The sequence below is a fragment of the Chrysochloris asiatica genome, unplaced genomic scaffold (assembly GCF_000296735.1).
Source record: "Chrysochloris asiatica unplaced genomic scaffold, ChrAsi1.0 scaffold00228, whole genome shotgun sequence".
Lineage (NCBI taxonomy): Eukaryota > Metazoa > Chordata > Mammalia > Afrosoricida > Chrysochloridae > Chrysochloris > Chrysochloris asiatica.
In genome coordinates this window covers 3,851,837-3,866,299 of record NW_006408746.1, presented here as the reverse complement: position 1 = coordinate 3,866,299, position 14,463 = coordinate 3,851,837, and the positions used below count along the sequence as shown (strand labels likewise).

The 14,463-nt window shown below is 39.7% G+C and overlaps 1 protein-coding gene across 1 annotated transcript in view; it reads right to left on the bottom strand.

Moving 5' to 3' along the window:
• Positions 1-9,251, bottom strand: part of PRR16 (proline rich 16) — a 432,695-nt gene extending 423,444 nt beyond the window's left edge. The window contains exon 1 of the mRNA XM_006873196.1: positions 9,093-9,251. Coding sequence (XP_006873258.1) covers positions 9,093-9,251 — 159 coding nt within the window. The remainder of the gene's footprint in view (positions 1-9,092) is intronic.
• Between the last annotated feature and the right edge of the window lie 5,212 nt (positions 9,252-14,463).

Here is a 14,463-nt window from a genome sequence, read left to right as displayed (position 1 = left end):
AAAAAAAACACAAACCAACTCACTTATGGAAGAAAAGCTTTGAAAATCTGCTTCCATATGTTATAGCTGTGAAAACCCTGCAGAGCAGGTCTACTATGCACACATGGGGCTGCCATGAGTTAGAATTGACTCTAAATCAATGGGTGTGCAATTTTTAGCATACTTAAAGTTACTTCTGACTTAGAAATTCCAGAAATTCTATTCCTAGGTTTGCCTTTAAGAAATCCATATTTCATGCTCAAGAAATTCTGTTAAAAAATGCAGCATTGTTTGTAATATTAGAAAACTGAAAGCAGCCAAAATCTTAACCATCAGGAAAATGAAGAATTTCATCTTCTGGAATCCAACCAAATATCACACACTAGTAAAACAAACAAACAAACAAACAAAACTTCCATTAACATTGGTTCAATGCATAAATATTCTTGTTACTTAAAATCATAAAATGAAGGACTAGTAAATTAATCAAGATTGTAATCCATTTAAACTGAAACACAATCTAGCTAAAGCCACAATACATTTTGTTTCCAAATAAAAGACTGTTTATTATAGAAGTTTATCTCTCTTCCCATAGCTATGATGCCATATTGTTACCAACATATGAAACAAGACAGTTTACCAGAGATTTGTTCCATAAAAATAAGTAATTGTCATACAAATATGTCAGATTATTTGACTATCTTCAAAAACCAATAGCTCTTTTTCTATATTTCTTAGCAAAAATGGATTATACCACACCAGCTATACCAGCAGTTATAATTAATTTTATCCCTAACACTCTAGAAATTCACCAGATTTTTCTATTCTTTTTCTGGGTGTGTAGAATAAAGCAATGTGGATCAATCTTATATTCTAATATTTTTCCTATTATTATTTCATCCTCTCTACCTCTTCACATCTTACTCACATTTCAGAGAAAGATTCCAAAAGTATCCTATTGACTCTTTACTCCCCCTGTTTTAGAATGGGTTCTCTAAAGAAGCAAAACCAATGAACCTTATATGTGTCTATATGCAGAGGTTTACTTCAAGGAAATGGCTCAAACTCTTATAGAGAATGGAAAGTTCCAAGGACATGGGTCAGATGTCAGAATGTATGTGTCTTCTGACTCACATAGGTGCAGAGACTTATGAATCCAACATTCAAGCTTTTCCAGAACATCCACACATATTATAAGCAAGCCACACACCCCAAGCAAACTCCCTTTCAATCAACTGGTAGCTCGTAGCTGATTTCATCATGGAAGTGACTATAATATATCAATTTTATTATGAAGGATGACTATAGCCAAACCACTGAGAATCGTAGCCCAGCCAAGTTGACACACAACTTTAACCATCACACTTTCAAAGAGTTTTTCTTCATAGAAATCTGTCATATTTAATAATATGTATACAGCGATACATGGAAGTAGTTATATCAATACATGACCTATTACATATTGTATTGATCAATTTATGTCAATCATTATCATCTGAATAAATCGAAAGTTTCTTAAAATACTATCTAACCATCTTTCTAAACTTCTACTCTCCTCACCAAGGGATTGCTACACTAAATATAGCAAAACTAGTTTATACAAATTAACATATTATTATTGTTGTTGTTAGGTGACATCGGGTCTTTTCTGACTCATAGCAATCTTATGTACAACAAAACAATCATTGCCAGATCCTGCACCAGCCTCACAATTGATGCCATGTTTGAGCCCAGTATAGCAGTCACTGTGTCAATGCATTTTGCTGAGGGTCTTCCTCTTCTTTCTGGCCCTCTATTTTACCAACCATAATGAGCTTCCTCAGGCACTAGTCCCTCTTGATAACATGTCCAAAGTACATAAGACAAAGTCTTACAATCTTTGCCTTTTTTTTTTTTTTTTTTTAAGTTTTTACTGTGAATTGAGTGATAGTTTCCATGGAAAAGAGCAGTTTTGCACTCATCGTATTGTATTTTGTTTAATTTTAATGATTACGATCCCCTCCATGCATCTATTTGTTTCTATTCCCTCCGTTTTGTTTGTTTGTTTGTTAGTATTTGGAGGCGGGGGAGTGACATACACCAAAACACTCAGGAGTATATAATCATTTAAACAACCAAAGGGCACATTCTGCACACCTGCCTACTTGTTGCCAGCATACAGTCTTTCTCTTTCCATAAGTCTAGAGTCCTTAGCTGCTCTATCTCTCGATGTCATCATCTCTGCCTCCATCTCTGGTGTCACTGTTTCTCTGGATAGGGTCTCACATTCCACTCATGCTCTTTTCCCTTGATGGTCCTAGGGTCTTTTGTTCCTGGACTGTAAGATTAACTACTCCCCCCTTTTTATTAGAAAACGGCTACCTTTACAGTTGTAACAATCGTAATTAATCATGATAACAATTACTTACTATTGAATCATAAGAATTTTATCCCCATCTCTTTTCACCAGGCCCATCTAGACAAGATGAAAATTATTCAGTGGGGATACTACCTTCACTATTTTTGCTTTTAAGGAGCATTTCAGCTTTATTTCTTCCATGGCAGATTAGTTTGTTTTTTTGACAGTCCATGATATCTTAAATATGTGATACCAACACCATAATTCAAATTACTTGTTATTTATTATTTGATGCTGTTTCACATATATACAAGGTGACTGAAAATACCATGGTTTTTGTCAGACACCTTAGTCCTCAGAATAATATCTCTATTTTTGAACACCTTTTGCAGCATATCTGCACAATATAATAAAAACATCATTTGATTTCCTGCCTGTTGTTTCAATGGGTGTTTACTATCAACCCAAGTAAAAGAAATCCTTCACAACTTCAACATATTCTGCTTATCATGATGTTGCTTAGTAGTCTAGTTGTGAGGATTTTCGTTTTCTTTACGCTGAGGTGTAGGCTCAGCACTGGGCTGCAAACCACAGGATCAGCAGTTCAAACTCAGCTGTCATTCCTCGAAAGCCCTACTCAGGGTCACTATGAGTCGGAATCAGTTTGACAGCACTTAGCAACAAGCAACAACAATCATCACTAAGGTTCTAGTCTTGGATCTTCATCATTAAGTACTTCAAGTCCTCTTCAGCAAGACAGGTTGTATCATCTGCACATTCCAGGTTGTTAATGAGTTTTCCTTCGATTCAAATGCTTTCTGCTTCATATAGTCCAATTTTATGTTACCCTTCATAATTTTCTGTTCAGCTTTTTAATGTCATCATTTCTTCCATTTATTTAACTACTCTAAATTTAAGAGGGTGTTTCAAAGTGTCTTATGACATCCATTTTGATCTTTTCTTTCTTTCTGTCTTTTTAATGACCTTCTGCTTTCTTCATGTATGAAGTCCTTGATCTCATCCCACAACTCATCTAGTCTTTGGTCATTATTGTTCAATTTATTTGTTCTTGAGAAGGTTTCTAAATTTAGGTGGGATATATTCAAACTTGTACATTGGCTCTCCTGGAATTGTTATAATTTTATTCCATTTATATTTATATGGATAGAGATAAATATTCTGATTCTTAATTCTGTTTCTTCTTCCCATGATGATTTACACAACAGTGAAAGTGGCCATTAAAAACAGTAATGCCTTTCTATTTATTCAACTGGTGTTCAAAGATATAAAAAATGTGTCCCACCCTAACCTTTTTGGCTCAATGAGACCAGGAACTACAACTTACTCATCTGGTATAATAAAAAGACTGCATAGTACTTGGCACACAGTTGTTGCTGTAAAGAGCCACTGAATCGATTCCAACTCATAGTGACCCTGTATAGGATTTTTGAGGCTCTAAATCTTTTGTGTTCAAGAGCAAAGGTGTCAGTTTGAGGATTAAGGTACACCTGACCCAAGCCATGGTATTTTCAATAACCTTATATGCTTGTGAATGTTGGATAGGAAGACAATCAAAGAATTAATGCATTTGAGCTATGGTGTTGAAGGAGAATATTAAAAGTGCCATGGACTACAAAAAGAACAAACCAATCTATGTTGGAAAAAGTACAGTCAGAATGTTCTTTGGAAGCCAAGATGGCCAGACTTTGTTTCTAATATTTCGGACATACTGCTGGGAAAGACCAATGCCTGAAGAAGGATATAATATTTGGTAAAGTGGAGGATTGGCAAAAAGAGGAAGACCCCCAACTAGATGGACTGGCACAGTTGCAGCAGCAATTGGCTCAAATGTAACAACATTTGAGGTGGCCCAGGACCGGGCAGTGTTTCATTTTGTGCATAGGGTTCCATTTTAAATTGGAACCAACTTAAAGTTGCTCCACTATAAGTTGGAACCAACTCTATGGAACCTAACAATATAACAACAAATCTTTTGGTAGCAGAAACTTTCATTGTTCTTCTGAGGAGTGACTGGTGGCCTTGAACCACTGACATTGTGGTTTGTAGTTTAGTGCTAATGCTACAGAGCCACTGTGCTCCTTGGCACATAGTAGGTACTGATTAATATGTTAAATGATGTTGTTGTTGTTGTTGTCAGGTGCCATCGAGTCGGAACCGACTCATAGAGACCCCATGCACAGCAGAACAAAACAATGTCCAATCCTGGGCCAACCTCACTACCGCTGCCACACTTGAATCCATCAATGATGCCACCTGGCCAATCCATATCGTTGAGGGTCTTCCTCTTTTTCTCTGTTGTTAAATGATAGTCAAGATTTTCCATTACAGTATAGAGTATGATCCTACCCCACCTCCACTGAGTCAATTTCAGCTCATATTATCTTGTGTAGTGTTTCAGAGACTATGTACCTTTATGGGAGTAAAAAGCCTCTCTTTCTGTTGTAGAACATCTGGTGGGTTTGAACTTCCAGTCTCATAGTTAATATCCCAGTCCTATAGAGACACCATGGCTCCTTATACAGGATGAAAAGCCCACTTTATTTCTGAAGGGTCAAATTAGTTTACTAAATTCTGAAGGTAGAATAAAACTGCCCTTCAATTTTCTAAAATTCCTGTACTTTTTCCAACATACAACTCCAAACACAAAATCCTCACAACTGGACCAATAAATAACATCATGATACACAGAGAAAAGATTGAAGTTTTCAAAGACTTCATTTTGCTTTGATCCACAATCAACACCCATGAAATCAGCAGTCAAGAAATCAAGCGACAAATTATATTAGGCAAATCTGCTGAAAAAATACTTCTTTAAATTGTTAAAGGGCCAAGAGATCATTTTGAGGACTAAGGTGTGTCTTACCCAAGCCATAGTATTTTGAATTGCCTCATATAGATGTGAAAGTTGGGCAATGAATAAGGAAGACCAGAAAAGAGTCAACATACTTGAATTACAGCTTTGGAGAAGACTATTAAGAGTGCCATGGCCTGCCGGAAAAACAAATAAATCTGTATTGGAGGATGTTCAGCCAGAATGATCCTTAGAAGCCAAGATGGTGAAACGTAATCTCTCATAATTAAGACATATTATCAAGAGGGACTGGTCCCTAGAAGAGGACATCATGCTTGGTAAAGTGGAGGGGCAGAGAAAAAGAGTAAGACCCCCAACAAGATGGATTGGCACAGTGGAAGCAGCAATGGGCTCAGATGTAGTAATTGTGAGGATGAGACGGGACTAGGCGGTGTGTTCAATCTGTTGTGCACAGGGTCATTATACACCTAAAAACATAACAACAATCCTTTCATTCTCATTAGAGAGAATGTGAAAACAGATATTTTCACACTTAAACTGACACTTAACCATAAATAATCATAAGAATATACTTATTATGCCACTTTTCTTGCTGGATATGATTATGGTTTTATTACTAATTATTAAAGGCCTTTCAGCTACTGTTACTGTTTGAATCTACCTGAATTTTCAGATGACTAAAGTCCAGAGAGTTTCTACAAAGAAAAACTAATTTCAAAATAGCCTTAAATGAATATCTAATATTCTTGGCCCACAATTTATCCTAGATAAATAACAGAATATTCAAATAATAATATTATATTTTAGTTAGAATGAAAATGAAGAAAAGAAAAACAAATACCATATGGTAACTGACATAGTGATCTTATCATAATATTTTAACTTTTAATTTATCTTTTGAATTAATAAGATCTCTAGGCTAACTTATAAAGAAATATATTATACCCTAAAAGCCTGTCATTGTCAAAAAAGAAATTAGAGTTCTAAATACAACATGCAAATTTAATATGAATCAATTATAAACTGCCAGAATATTGAATGTGACAACTGTTAAATTAAATAGCAACATTTATATTTATGTGTCATAAGTGTATAGATCAGCAAGCATTGTAATGTAAAATGTGTTCAGTTAATCCCTCATTCACAACTACATCAAAAGCATGCTCAATCACATATGCAATGTTATCTTCAAAAAGATAAATGCAGGACAACTTCATGATATCATAGGCTAAGCATGCCATATAAATATTTTGTTCCCCAAATAACTCTAATTCATGATGTATATATAGAGAGAGAAAAAGAGAGGAAAAACAGGAGCATAGTGGTTCCATATGATAAGAACTGGAGTGCTAACCAAAAGGTCCGTAATTCAGTCCACCAGCCACTCTGCAGGAGAAAAATGACACTTTCTGTTCCCACAAAGATTTTAAAGCCTCAGAAACCCTATTCAGGGTTGCTATGAGTCCGAACTGACTCAATGGCACTTTAACAACAACAACAACAAAAAGGAAGACCGAGAGATTCAGCCATAGTATCTACAATACCATGTGCAAACCCAGAATGATAATACCCACACGAAAATAATTATTTCCCCATCACCTAATATTCCATTGATAAAAGTCAGGATTACCCTGAGATTATTACCCAAACCAAGCCTGGTAGCCAATCTAAGGTTCCAAAGTAGCAAGTAAAAAAAAAGGAAAAAAAAAAAAAAAAAATCTCCAAATAGTATTTACTAGAAGTCAGATTGTTTTTTTAATCTTCTTGATTGCATTGATTGCACATTATTTGTTATTTTCAATTCCTCTGGAAAGATTCTTGGCTGTTGTTGTTTTTCTCATTAAAACTCCTCAAATAAATGAAGCCATGAATAAAAGGGAGAGGTACCAAATGCACAAAGATATACATCTTTGTGATTCTAACCAAGAGCCACAGGGGGGGATTAAAAGTTTCACTACAGAGCTACCTGATCTCCAAATGTATACAGTATAATGGTGCAAAGCAGAACAAATACCATATGCTATTTCTCACAATAAAGTCTATCCATAATTGGGAGTGAGCTATACATCCTAATGTAAGGAAGAATGTGTCCAGAGAGGCAGAATTTGATTGCCTCTGTTTCTGTTTATCTCAATCTCTGACTATTATGACTATTGCTGTAGTTTTCCCACATTCCCCAGCACCTTAGAAATCCCAACAACTATATAACACAATCCTGCCAAAAGGAAAATGCCCAAATTTGTTCTTTTCTTAAATACGCCATAATGTTTCATATGAAAACACAGCCTGCCAAAGATGTCAAATAAAAGGATAACAAAGAAAGGAACAGTATGGTTAGACTTGAATTTCAATGCATAACCTCACCATCTGTCAAACAGTTGTGTAGTGATGATCTTGGAGAAGCACTGCACACACCAACAAGTTTTATCCCAGAATCTTATCAACCAGCACTCTCACACCTCAGAAGTAATTACATTATGTCTGTGGAGCACCTACAGCAATGATATTTGCCATTGGCAGAAGGAATCTTGCTGATGAATAGGTGATTCAAACAGACTTAATTTAAGTAACAAATGTAGACTTCAGTTCATAGAGGTAATGAAGGGCTGGAGTACTGTTTCCTCAATTTTGGATTCTCAATTGGATAAAGGAGGTTAATCTTTAAGGCCAGACACCCAAACCACCCTCAATCTTCTTCCTTTGTACTAAGAAATAGTATTACAACAGTATTTTGAACCTATACTACTATGTCCTACTCATTCCCTTCCTGCCATGGCCACTACCACTTTCCAAATTATAATCACAGCTCTAGTCCTATTTGGGGCACAGACTTCTCACCGAGAATAGCACCAGGCACAGGTTTAGTAAATGAATAGCGACTGCTGGGGCTTGGCCACCAGCTTCGTGGCGCCATCAGCTGCCAGTGAGGCTCGCCTGGGACCCCACCCCACCCAGCCGCCTAATACCCCACCCCATCCAGTCGGGCCCCCGCCCATGCCTGGAGCCTCCGCCCAAGTTACATAGCCCCAACCCTACCGCTGTCTCTCGTGCTCTCGCTCTCTCTCTCTCTCTCTTTTTTCCCAACCGGATCACCAGGAAACAGAGATTAGGGGGTGGTTTGGTGGGAGCAAAACCGTCCTGGTTTCAAAGGGCCAGGGATGGTGTGGCAAAACCCAGACGCACGTTCACAACACAAAAAACGCACACACACAAAGCTTCACTGGTGTGTCCCTAGCCCCTATTCAATGCTAAATGGAAACAGGATGGTAGGAAGAAGGTGGGGTGGGGAGAAGGCATGGAGTTGTTGGAAGTCTCCTGCGGAGGGCAGCTAGGGATGCTTCAGAAACTGTTAAAGTGAGAAAGTCCCAGGCTCGCTTCACATCCCGAAGTCTGGACTCTCCTGCCAGTAGCCTGGGTCGTCTTCCTTCCTGAGAGGCTCGGGAGGTAGGAGATGAACTAGAGCTGCGCTCCCCCAGCCTGCCCTCCCTGGTCTGGCTCAAGGCCTGGAACCGGGCCCCCCCTTCAGCCCTGGCTTCGGGATACTGCCAGGCAGAGCGGACTTGCCAAAGGGCTCCAGGGGAGCAGAAGGCAGGAGAGGAGTATCGTGCAAGCTCCAGCAGGGCTACTCATTTCTTCTTCTGCTGACACACCCCCAGTTACCCAACACACACACACTATAATACACACACATAGACGTGCGCGCCTTCACCCCTCCCATCACCCCTAGGTCAATCGATTTAAACACTAGTTGATTTCTTCCAGATTAAAAAGAGAAAGTACAACAACTCTCTCTGAAGTCTCCAAAGCAAAAAAAGTCCGTTTTCAGGCGTCTTTTTATAGTTTCCCAAGAGTTTGGAAATCTAGAGGTCTGCTAAAAAGGGACCCAGGAACCGCAACTGGACCAAAGGCGCCGAACTCCCTCCCCACCCCCGCGTCGCTCACCTCCTTAAGTTCCTTGGCTACGTCCTTCAGGTCGCCCAGGACTAATTCCAAATCTTCTACGATGATCTTGATCTGTTCCTTCACCTTGGTTTTGGAAGCTGCAGGCGGCCCCTCGGTTGGAGAGGACGAGGAGGGGGTTCCCTTGGACTTGGCTGACATTCTTTGGGGGCAAGCGAGGCAGGTCAGGACAGGCAGGCGAGCGAATGCTGCTGCACGCCCCCGTCCCTGGCTCTGCTGCTGCCGCTGCCGCCCCAATCCCCCAACATCTTGGGCGCACTCAGGGCAGCGGCGGAAGGCTGCGCTCCGTGCTCTGACCGGCGGCCGTACTGTGGTGCTGCCATCAACTCCCTGAGACACTGCGCTCGGCGCGGGGCTGCAGACGGGCGAGCAGCGCGCCTGCGCCTCCTCCCGCTGCCGCCGCCGCCCGCCGCTCTCGCGCACACACACGCTTGCTCATCCGAGAGCCGGAGGAGAGCGGCAACCGGCCGTGGCGCGGAGGGCTATCCGCTGCAGCCTAGGCGACACACTGCTGTGATCTCTCTCTCCCCAGGCCACCTTGACATCAGGAAGCAGAGAGATAAGTTCATTTGTCTCCTGCTCGCCCCCTCATCCTGGTCCTGAAATGCCCCCCATCATCATAGCCTGCTGTAAATCTCCTGACATCTAGCCAAGATTCCTTCTGCTACATCAGCTCACTGAGACCTGATTCTCTACCTTGCTTTTTAGTAGATTTGGAAAAAAGCACAAACAGGATCATGAGTTGGATTTTTCGGTCAATAAAACGGCCCTAAATGTTTAGCAAAGGCCAGTTGATGCCCAGAAGCTTTCCAGTCATTTCTGTCAGTGACCTGCGAGTTAGACATATGTTCCTGCATGTACAGAAAAAGAATAAGAGGTGCTTCATAGCGTTCCCTAACGCCTGGAACCATGAAATTCAACCATTCTTCTTGAAAGAAATAGCTTAAGCCTGCTTATTCCAAAAAGCTAAAAGCGGATTTATTAATTACAACAAAAATCCTGCTGTACACTGGGTTAGCTACTTCTTATCTGGACCAGTTTTCTCTCTTTCTTCTAACTTCTTTTTCTTTTCATGATTTATACTAGTGTGTATTTTAGGAAAGGAAACCTTGGTGTGCAGTGGTTAAGTACTGATCTATTAAACTAAAGGTGATGACTCCAACCCATCATCCACTCCAGAGAGAAAGCTGTAACAAGGGCAATCAGCTTCCATAAACATCATTGTTGTTGTTAAGTGCCTTGGATGCAGTTCCCATGCATAATGACCCAATATAGTGTTTCCGAGGAGCGTCTAGTGGGTTTAAACCGCTGACCTACAGGTTTTAAGTCCAGGGCTTAGCCTACATCGACATACCAGCACTCCTCCATAAGGATTTGTTGTTAATAAGTGCCATGGACTCAGTAGCTACCCTGTATACATTTCAGAGGTTGCAAGCATAGTAGTTACGAATCGGGCTGCGAACCTCTAGATCAGCAGTTCGAAACTACCAGCTGTTCCACGAGATAAAGAGGAGGTTTTCTGCTCCCGTAAAGATTTACAGCCTCGGAAACCCTGTAAAGGATCGCTATGAGTCAGTTCCGACTCCACAGCACACAGCCACCACCAAATCTTTTGCAGAAGTTTTAAGTCTCTTCTTTCTCTGGAGAGGGCCGGCCGACATGTGGTTGGAAACTATTCTATAGGGAGACTCACGATTGGTTGGAATCAACGGCTATTTTAGTGTCTGGGTAGGGTGGCGATGTAGGATAAGTAGTGAATTGCTGACTAAAATTCTGAAGTTCAAACTCACCAGCTTCTCTTCAGAAAAACCGTGTACCATCGCTATGAGTCAGAATCAACTCCATGGCACATTATAACAACAAAAAGACCAAGCCGATACATCAGAATCAAAGTTTGCTTTCAAATTCTCTTCTAGTTTTATTAAGTATTTTGCTTCCAAATGAACATAAAACAATATATGAACTTGTTCTGTTAAAAAAAAAAAAAAAACAAAGAACAAGACAAAATGAAAAAACAGGCAAGGGAATGAATTGCTCTTGTTGTTATGTGCCCTGAGTGGTACCTATTCCTAGCAAACCTATGCATGACAGAACAAAATTGTGTGCGGTGCTGGGCCAACCTCCAAATCATTGCTCCATTTGATCCCATTGCTGCTGACACTGTGCCAACCCATCTCACTGGGGATCTGCCTAGCTTTTGTTGGCATTCCACTTAAGCAAGCATGATGTCCTTCTCCAGAGACTGGTCAATCCTGATAATATGTCCAAAGTATGAGACACAAGTCTGGGTATACTGCCTTCTAAGGAACATTCTGACTGTACTATTTCCAACACAGATCTGTTTATTCTGTTGGCAGCCCATGGTACTTTCAATATTCTCCTCCAACACCATAACTCAAATGCACCAATTCCTCTAAGGTCTTATGAATTCATTGTCCAGCTTTAACATGCATATGAGGTTATTGAAAATACCATGGCTTGGGTCAGGCACACCTTATTCCTCAAACTGATATCTTTGCTTTTCAACACTTTAAAGACGCCTTGTTCAGCAGCTTTACCTAATATAATACATCATTTGATTTCTTGACCGTTGCTTCCATGAGTGGTGATGGTAGAGCTGAGAAAAATGAAGTCTTTGGCAACTTCCATCTTTTCTCTGTTGATAAGAATATTGTTTATTGGTCCAGTGGTGAGGTTTTTTTGGGTTTTTTTGTTTGTTTATTTTTTTTTTACATTGAGATTCAACTCATACCAAAAGCTCTACTCTTTGATCTTCATCAGTATACATTTTAAGTCCTATTCACTTTCAGCAAGCAAGGTTGTATTATCTGCATATCGCAGGTTGTTAATGAGTCTTCCTCTAGGCCTGATGCCATGGTTTTCTGTTTTCTTCATATAATTCAGCTTCTCTGATCATTTGTTCAGTTTACAGATTGAATAAGTATGGTGAAAGAATACAACCCTGGCCCACACCTTTCCTAATTTTAAACCATTCGATGTTCCCTTGTTCTTTTCGAATAACTGCCTCTTGGTCTATGTACAGGTTCCTCATGAGCACAAATAAGTGTTCTGGAATACTCATACTTCGCAATGTTGTACATAGCTTATCATGATCCACACAATAAAAAAGCCTTTTCATAGTCAATAAACACAGTTAAACTTATTACTGGTATTCTCTGATTTCACCCAAGATCTGTCTGATGTCAGCAGTGATATTCCTTGTTCCACATCTTCTTCTGAATCTGGCTTTATACTCTGGGAGTTCTCTGTCAATGTTAGGTTGCAGCCATTTTTGCATTATCTTTAGTAAGACTTTACTCACATGGGGTATCAATTGTTTCCACATTCCATTGAGTCACCTCTCCTTCAAATGGGCACAAATATGGATCTCTTCTAAGCTGTTGGCCAGATAGTTGTCTTCCAAATTTCTTGGCAGAGATGAGTGTCTCCTGTGCCTCCTTGCTTTCTTGAAAGATTTCAACTTTTATTCCATCAATTCCTGGGGCCTTGTTCTTTGCCAATTCCTTCAATGCACCTTGCATTTCCGCCTTCAGTATCATTGTCTATTGATCATATGGTACCTCTTGAAACAGTTGAACATTAACCATTTCCTTTTGATACAGTGACTCTGTGTATCCCTTCCATCTTTTCTTGATGCTTTCTGAATCATTCAATAATTTGCCCAGAGAATCTTTCAGTAACAAAAGTCGAGGCTTGAATTTTTTCTTCAATTCCCCCAGCTTGAGAAATTCTGAGCGTGTTCTTCCTTTTTGGTTTTCTGATTCCAGATCTTTGCACATTTTGTTGTAATATTTATCATTATCTTTTCAAGCTGATCTTTGAAATTTTCGATTTAGCTCTTTGATCTCCTCATTTCTTCCATTTGCTTTAGCATCTCTACACTGGAGAGCAAGTTTTCAGAGTCTCTTCTGACATCCATTTTGACCTTTTCCTTCTTTCTTGTCTTCTCAATGACTTTTTGCATTCTTCATGTATGATGTTCTTGATGCCATCCCACAACTCTTCTGGTCTTTGGTCTTTAGTGTTTAATGTATTCAATCTGGTCTTCAGATGATCTCTAAATTCAGATGGGATATATTCAAGGTCACAATTTGGCTGTCATGGACTTGTTTTCATTTTCTTCAGCTTCAGTTTGAATTTGCATATGAGTACTTGATGGTCTGTTCCACAATCTGCCCCTGACCTTGTTTTCACTGATGATATGGAGCTTTTCCATCATCTCTTTCCACAGATGTAGTCAATTTGATTTCTGTGTATTCCATCTGGTGAGGTCCATGTGTATAGTCGTCTGTTATGCTGTCTAAAGAAGGTATTTGAAATGAACAAATCATTGGTTTTTCAGAATTCTACATGTGTTCTCCAGCATCATTTCTATCACCAAGGCCATATTTTCCAAGTACTGCTCATCCTCTTTGCTCCCAACCTTTGCATTCCAATCACCAGTGATGATCAATACATCTTGATTGCATGTTTGATCAATTTCAGATTAAAGTTGGAAGAATTCTTCTTTTTCTTCCTCATTGGTTTAGTGGTTGGTGCATAAATTTGAATAATAGTGGTATTAACAGGGCTTCCCTGTAGGCGCATGGATATAATCCTAACACAGACAGCGTTGTACCTCATGACTGATCTGGTTATGTTCTTTTTGAGGATGAATGCAACACCACTCCTCTTCAATTTGTCATTCCCGGCATAGTAAACCATGTGGTTGTCAGATTCAAAATGGCCAATACCAGTCCATTTCAGCTCACTAATAGCTAAGATACTGATGTTTATGTGTTCCATTTCATTTTTTTAAATGTTTTATTATGAGTTATGTGATAGTTTACATGGGAGAACATTAGTTTAAATTCATTCTTTCATATAGCATTCATTGACATGGCTACAATCCCCTCCATGCATTATCAACCTGATACCCACACCCCTCCCCCAAGTCTTCAGCACACAGTCACTCTCCCTCTCTGGATCTAAAGTTCCAGCTGCTCCATATCTCCATGCCATCATCTCTGCCTCCATCTCAGGCATCACTGCTTCTCTGGGTAGGGTCCCACACTCCACTCTTCACGGTTAATGATCCTAGGGACTTCCGCTCCTAGACTGGAAAGTTAATCACTCCCTTCCTTGCTATAAAACGTCTACCTTTACATTTCCAACCCTCACAATCAGTCCTGATAACAATTATTCACAATTGTATCACAAGAGACCCAACTGCATTTCATTTCATCAGGCCCGCCTAGACAGACTGGATACTACTCACTAGAGATTCAGCATTCCTCCTGCCCTATGGTGCTAAGTTCCCTCTTGAAAGCTTGTAAACCAGTCACTTCTTGCC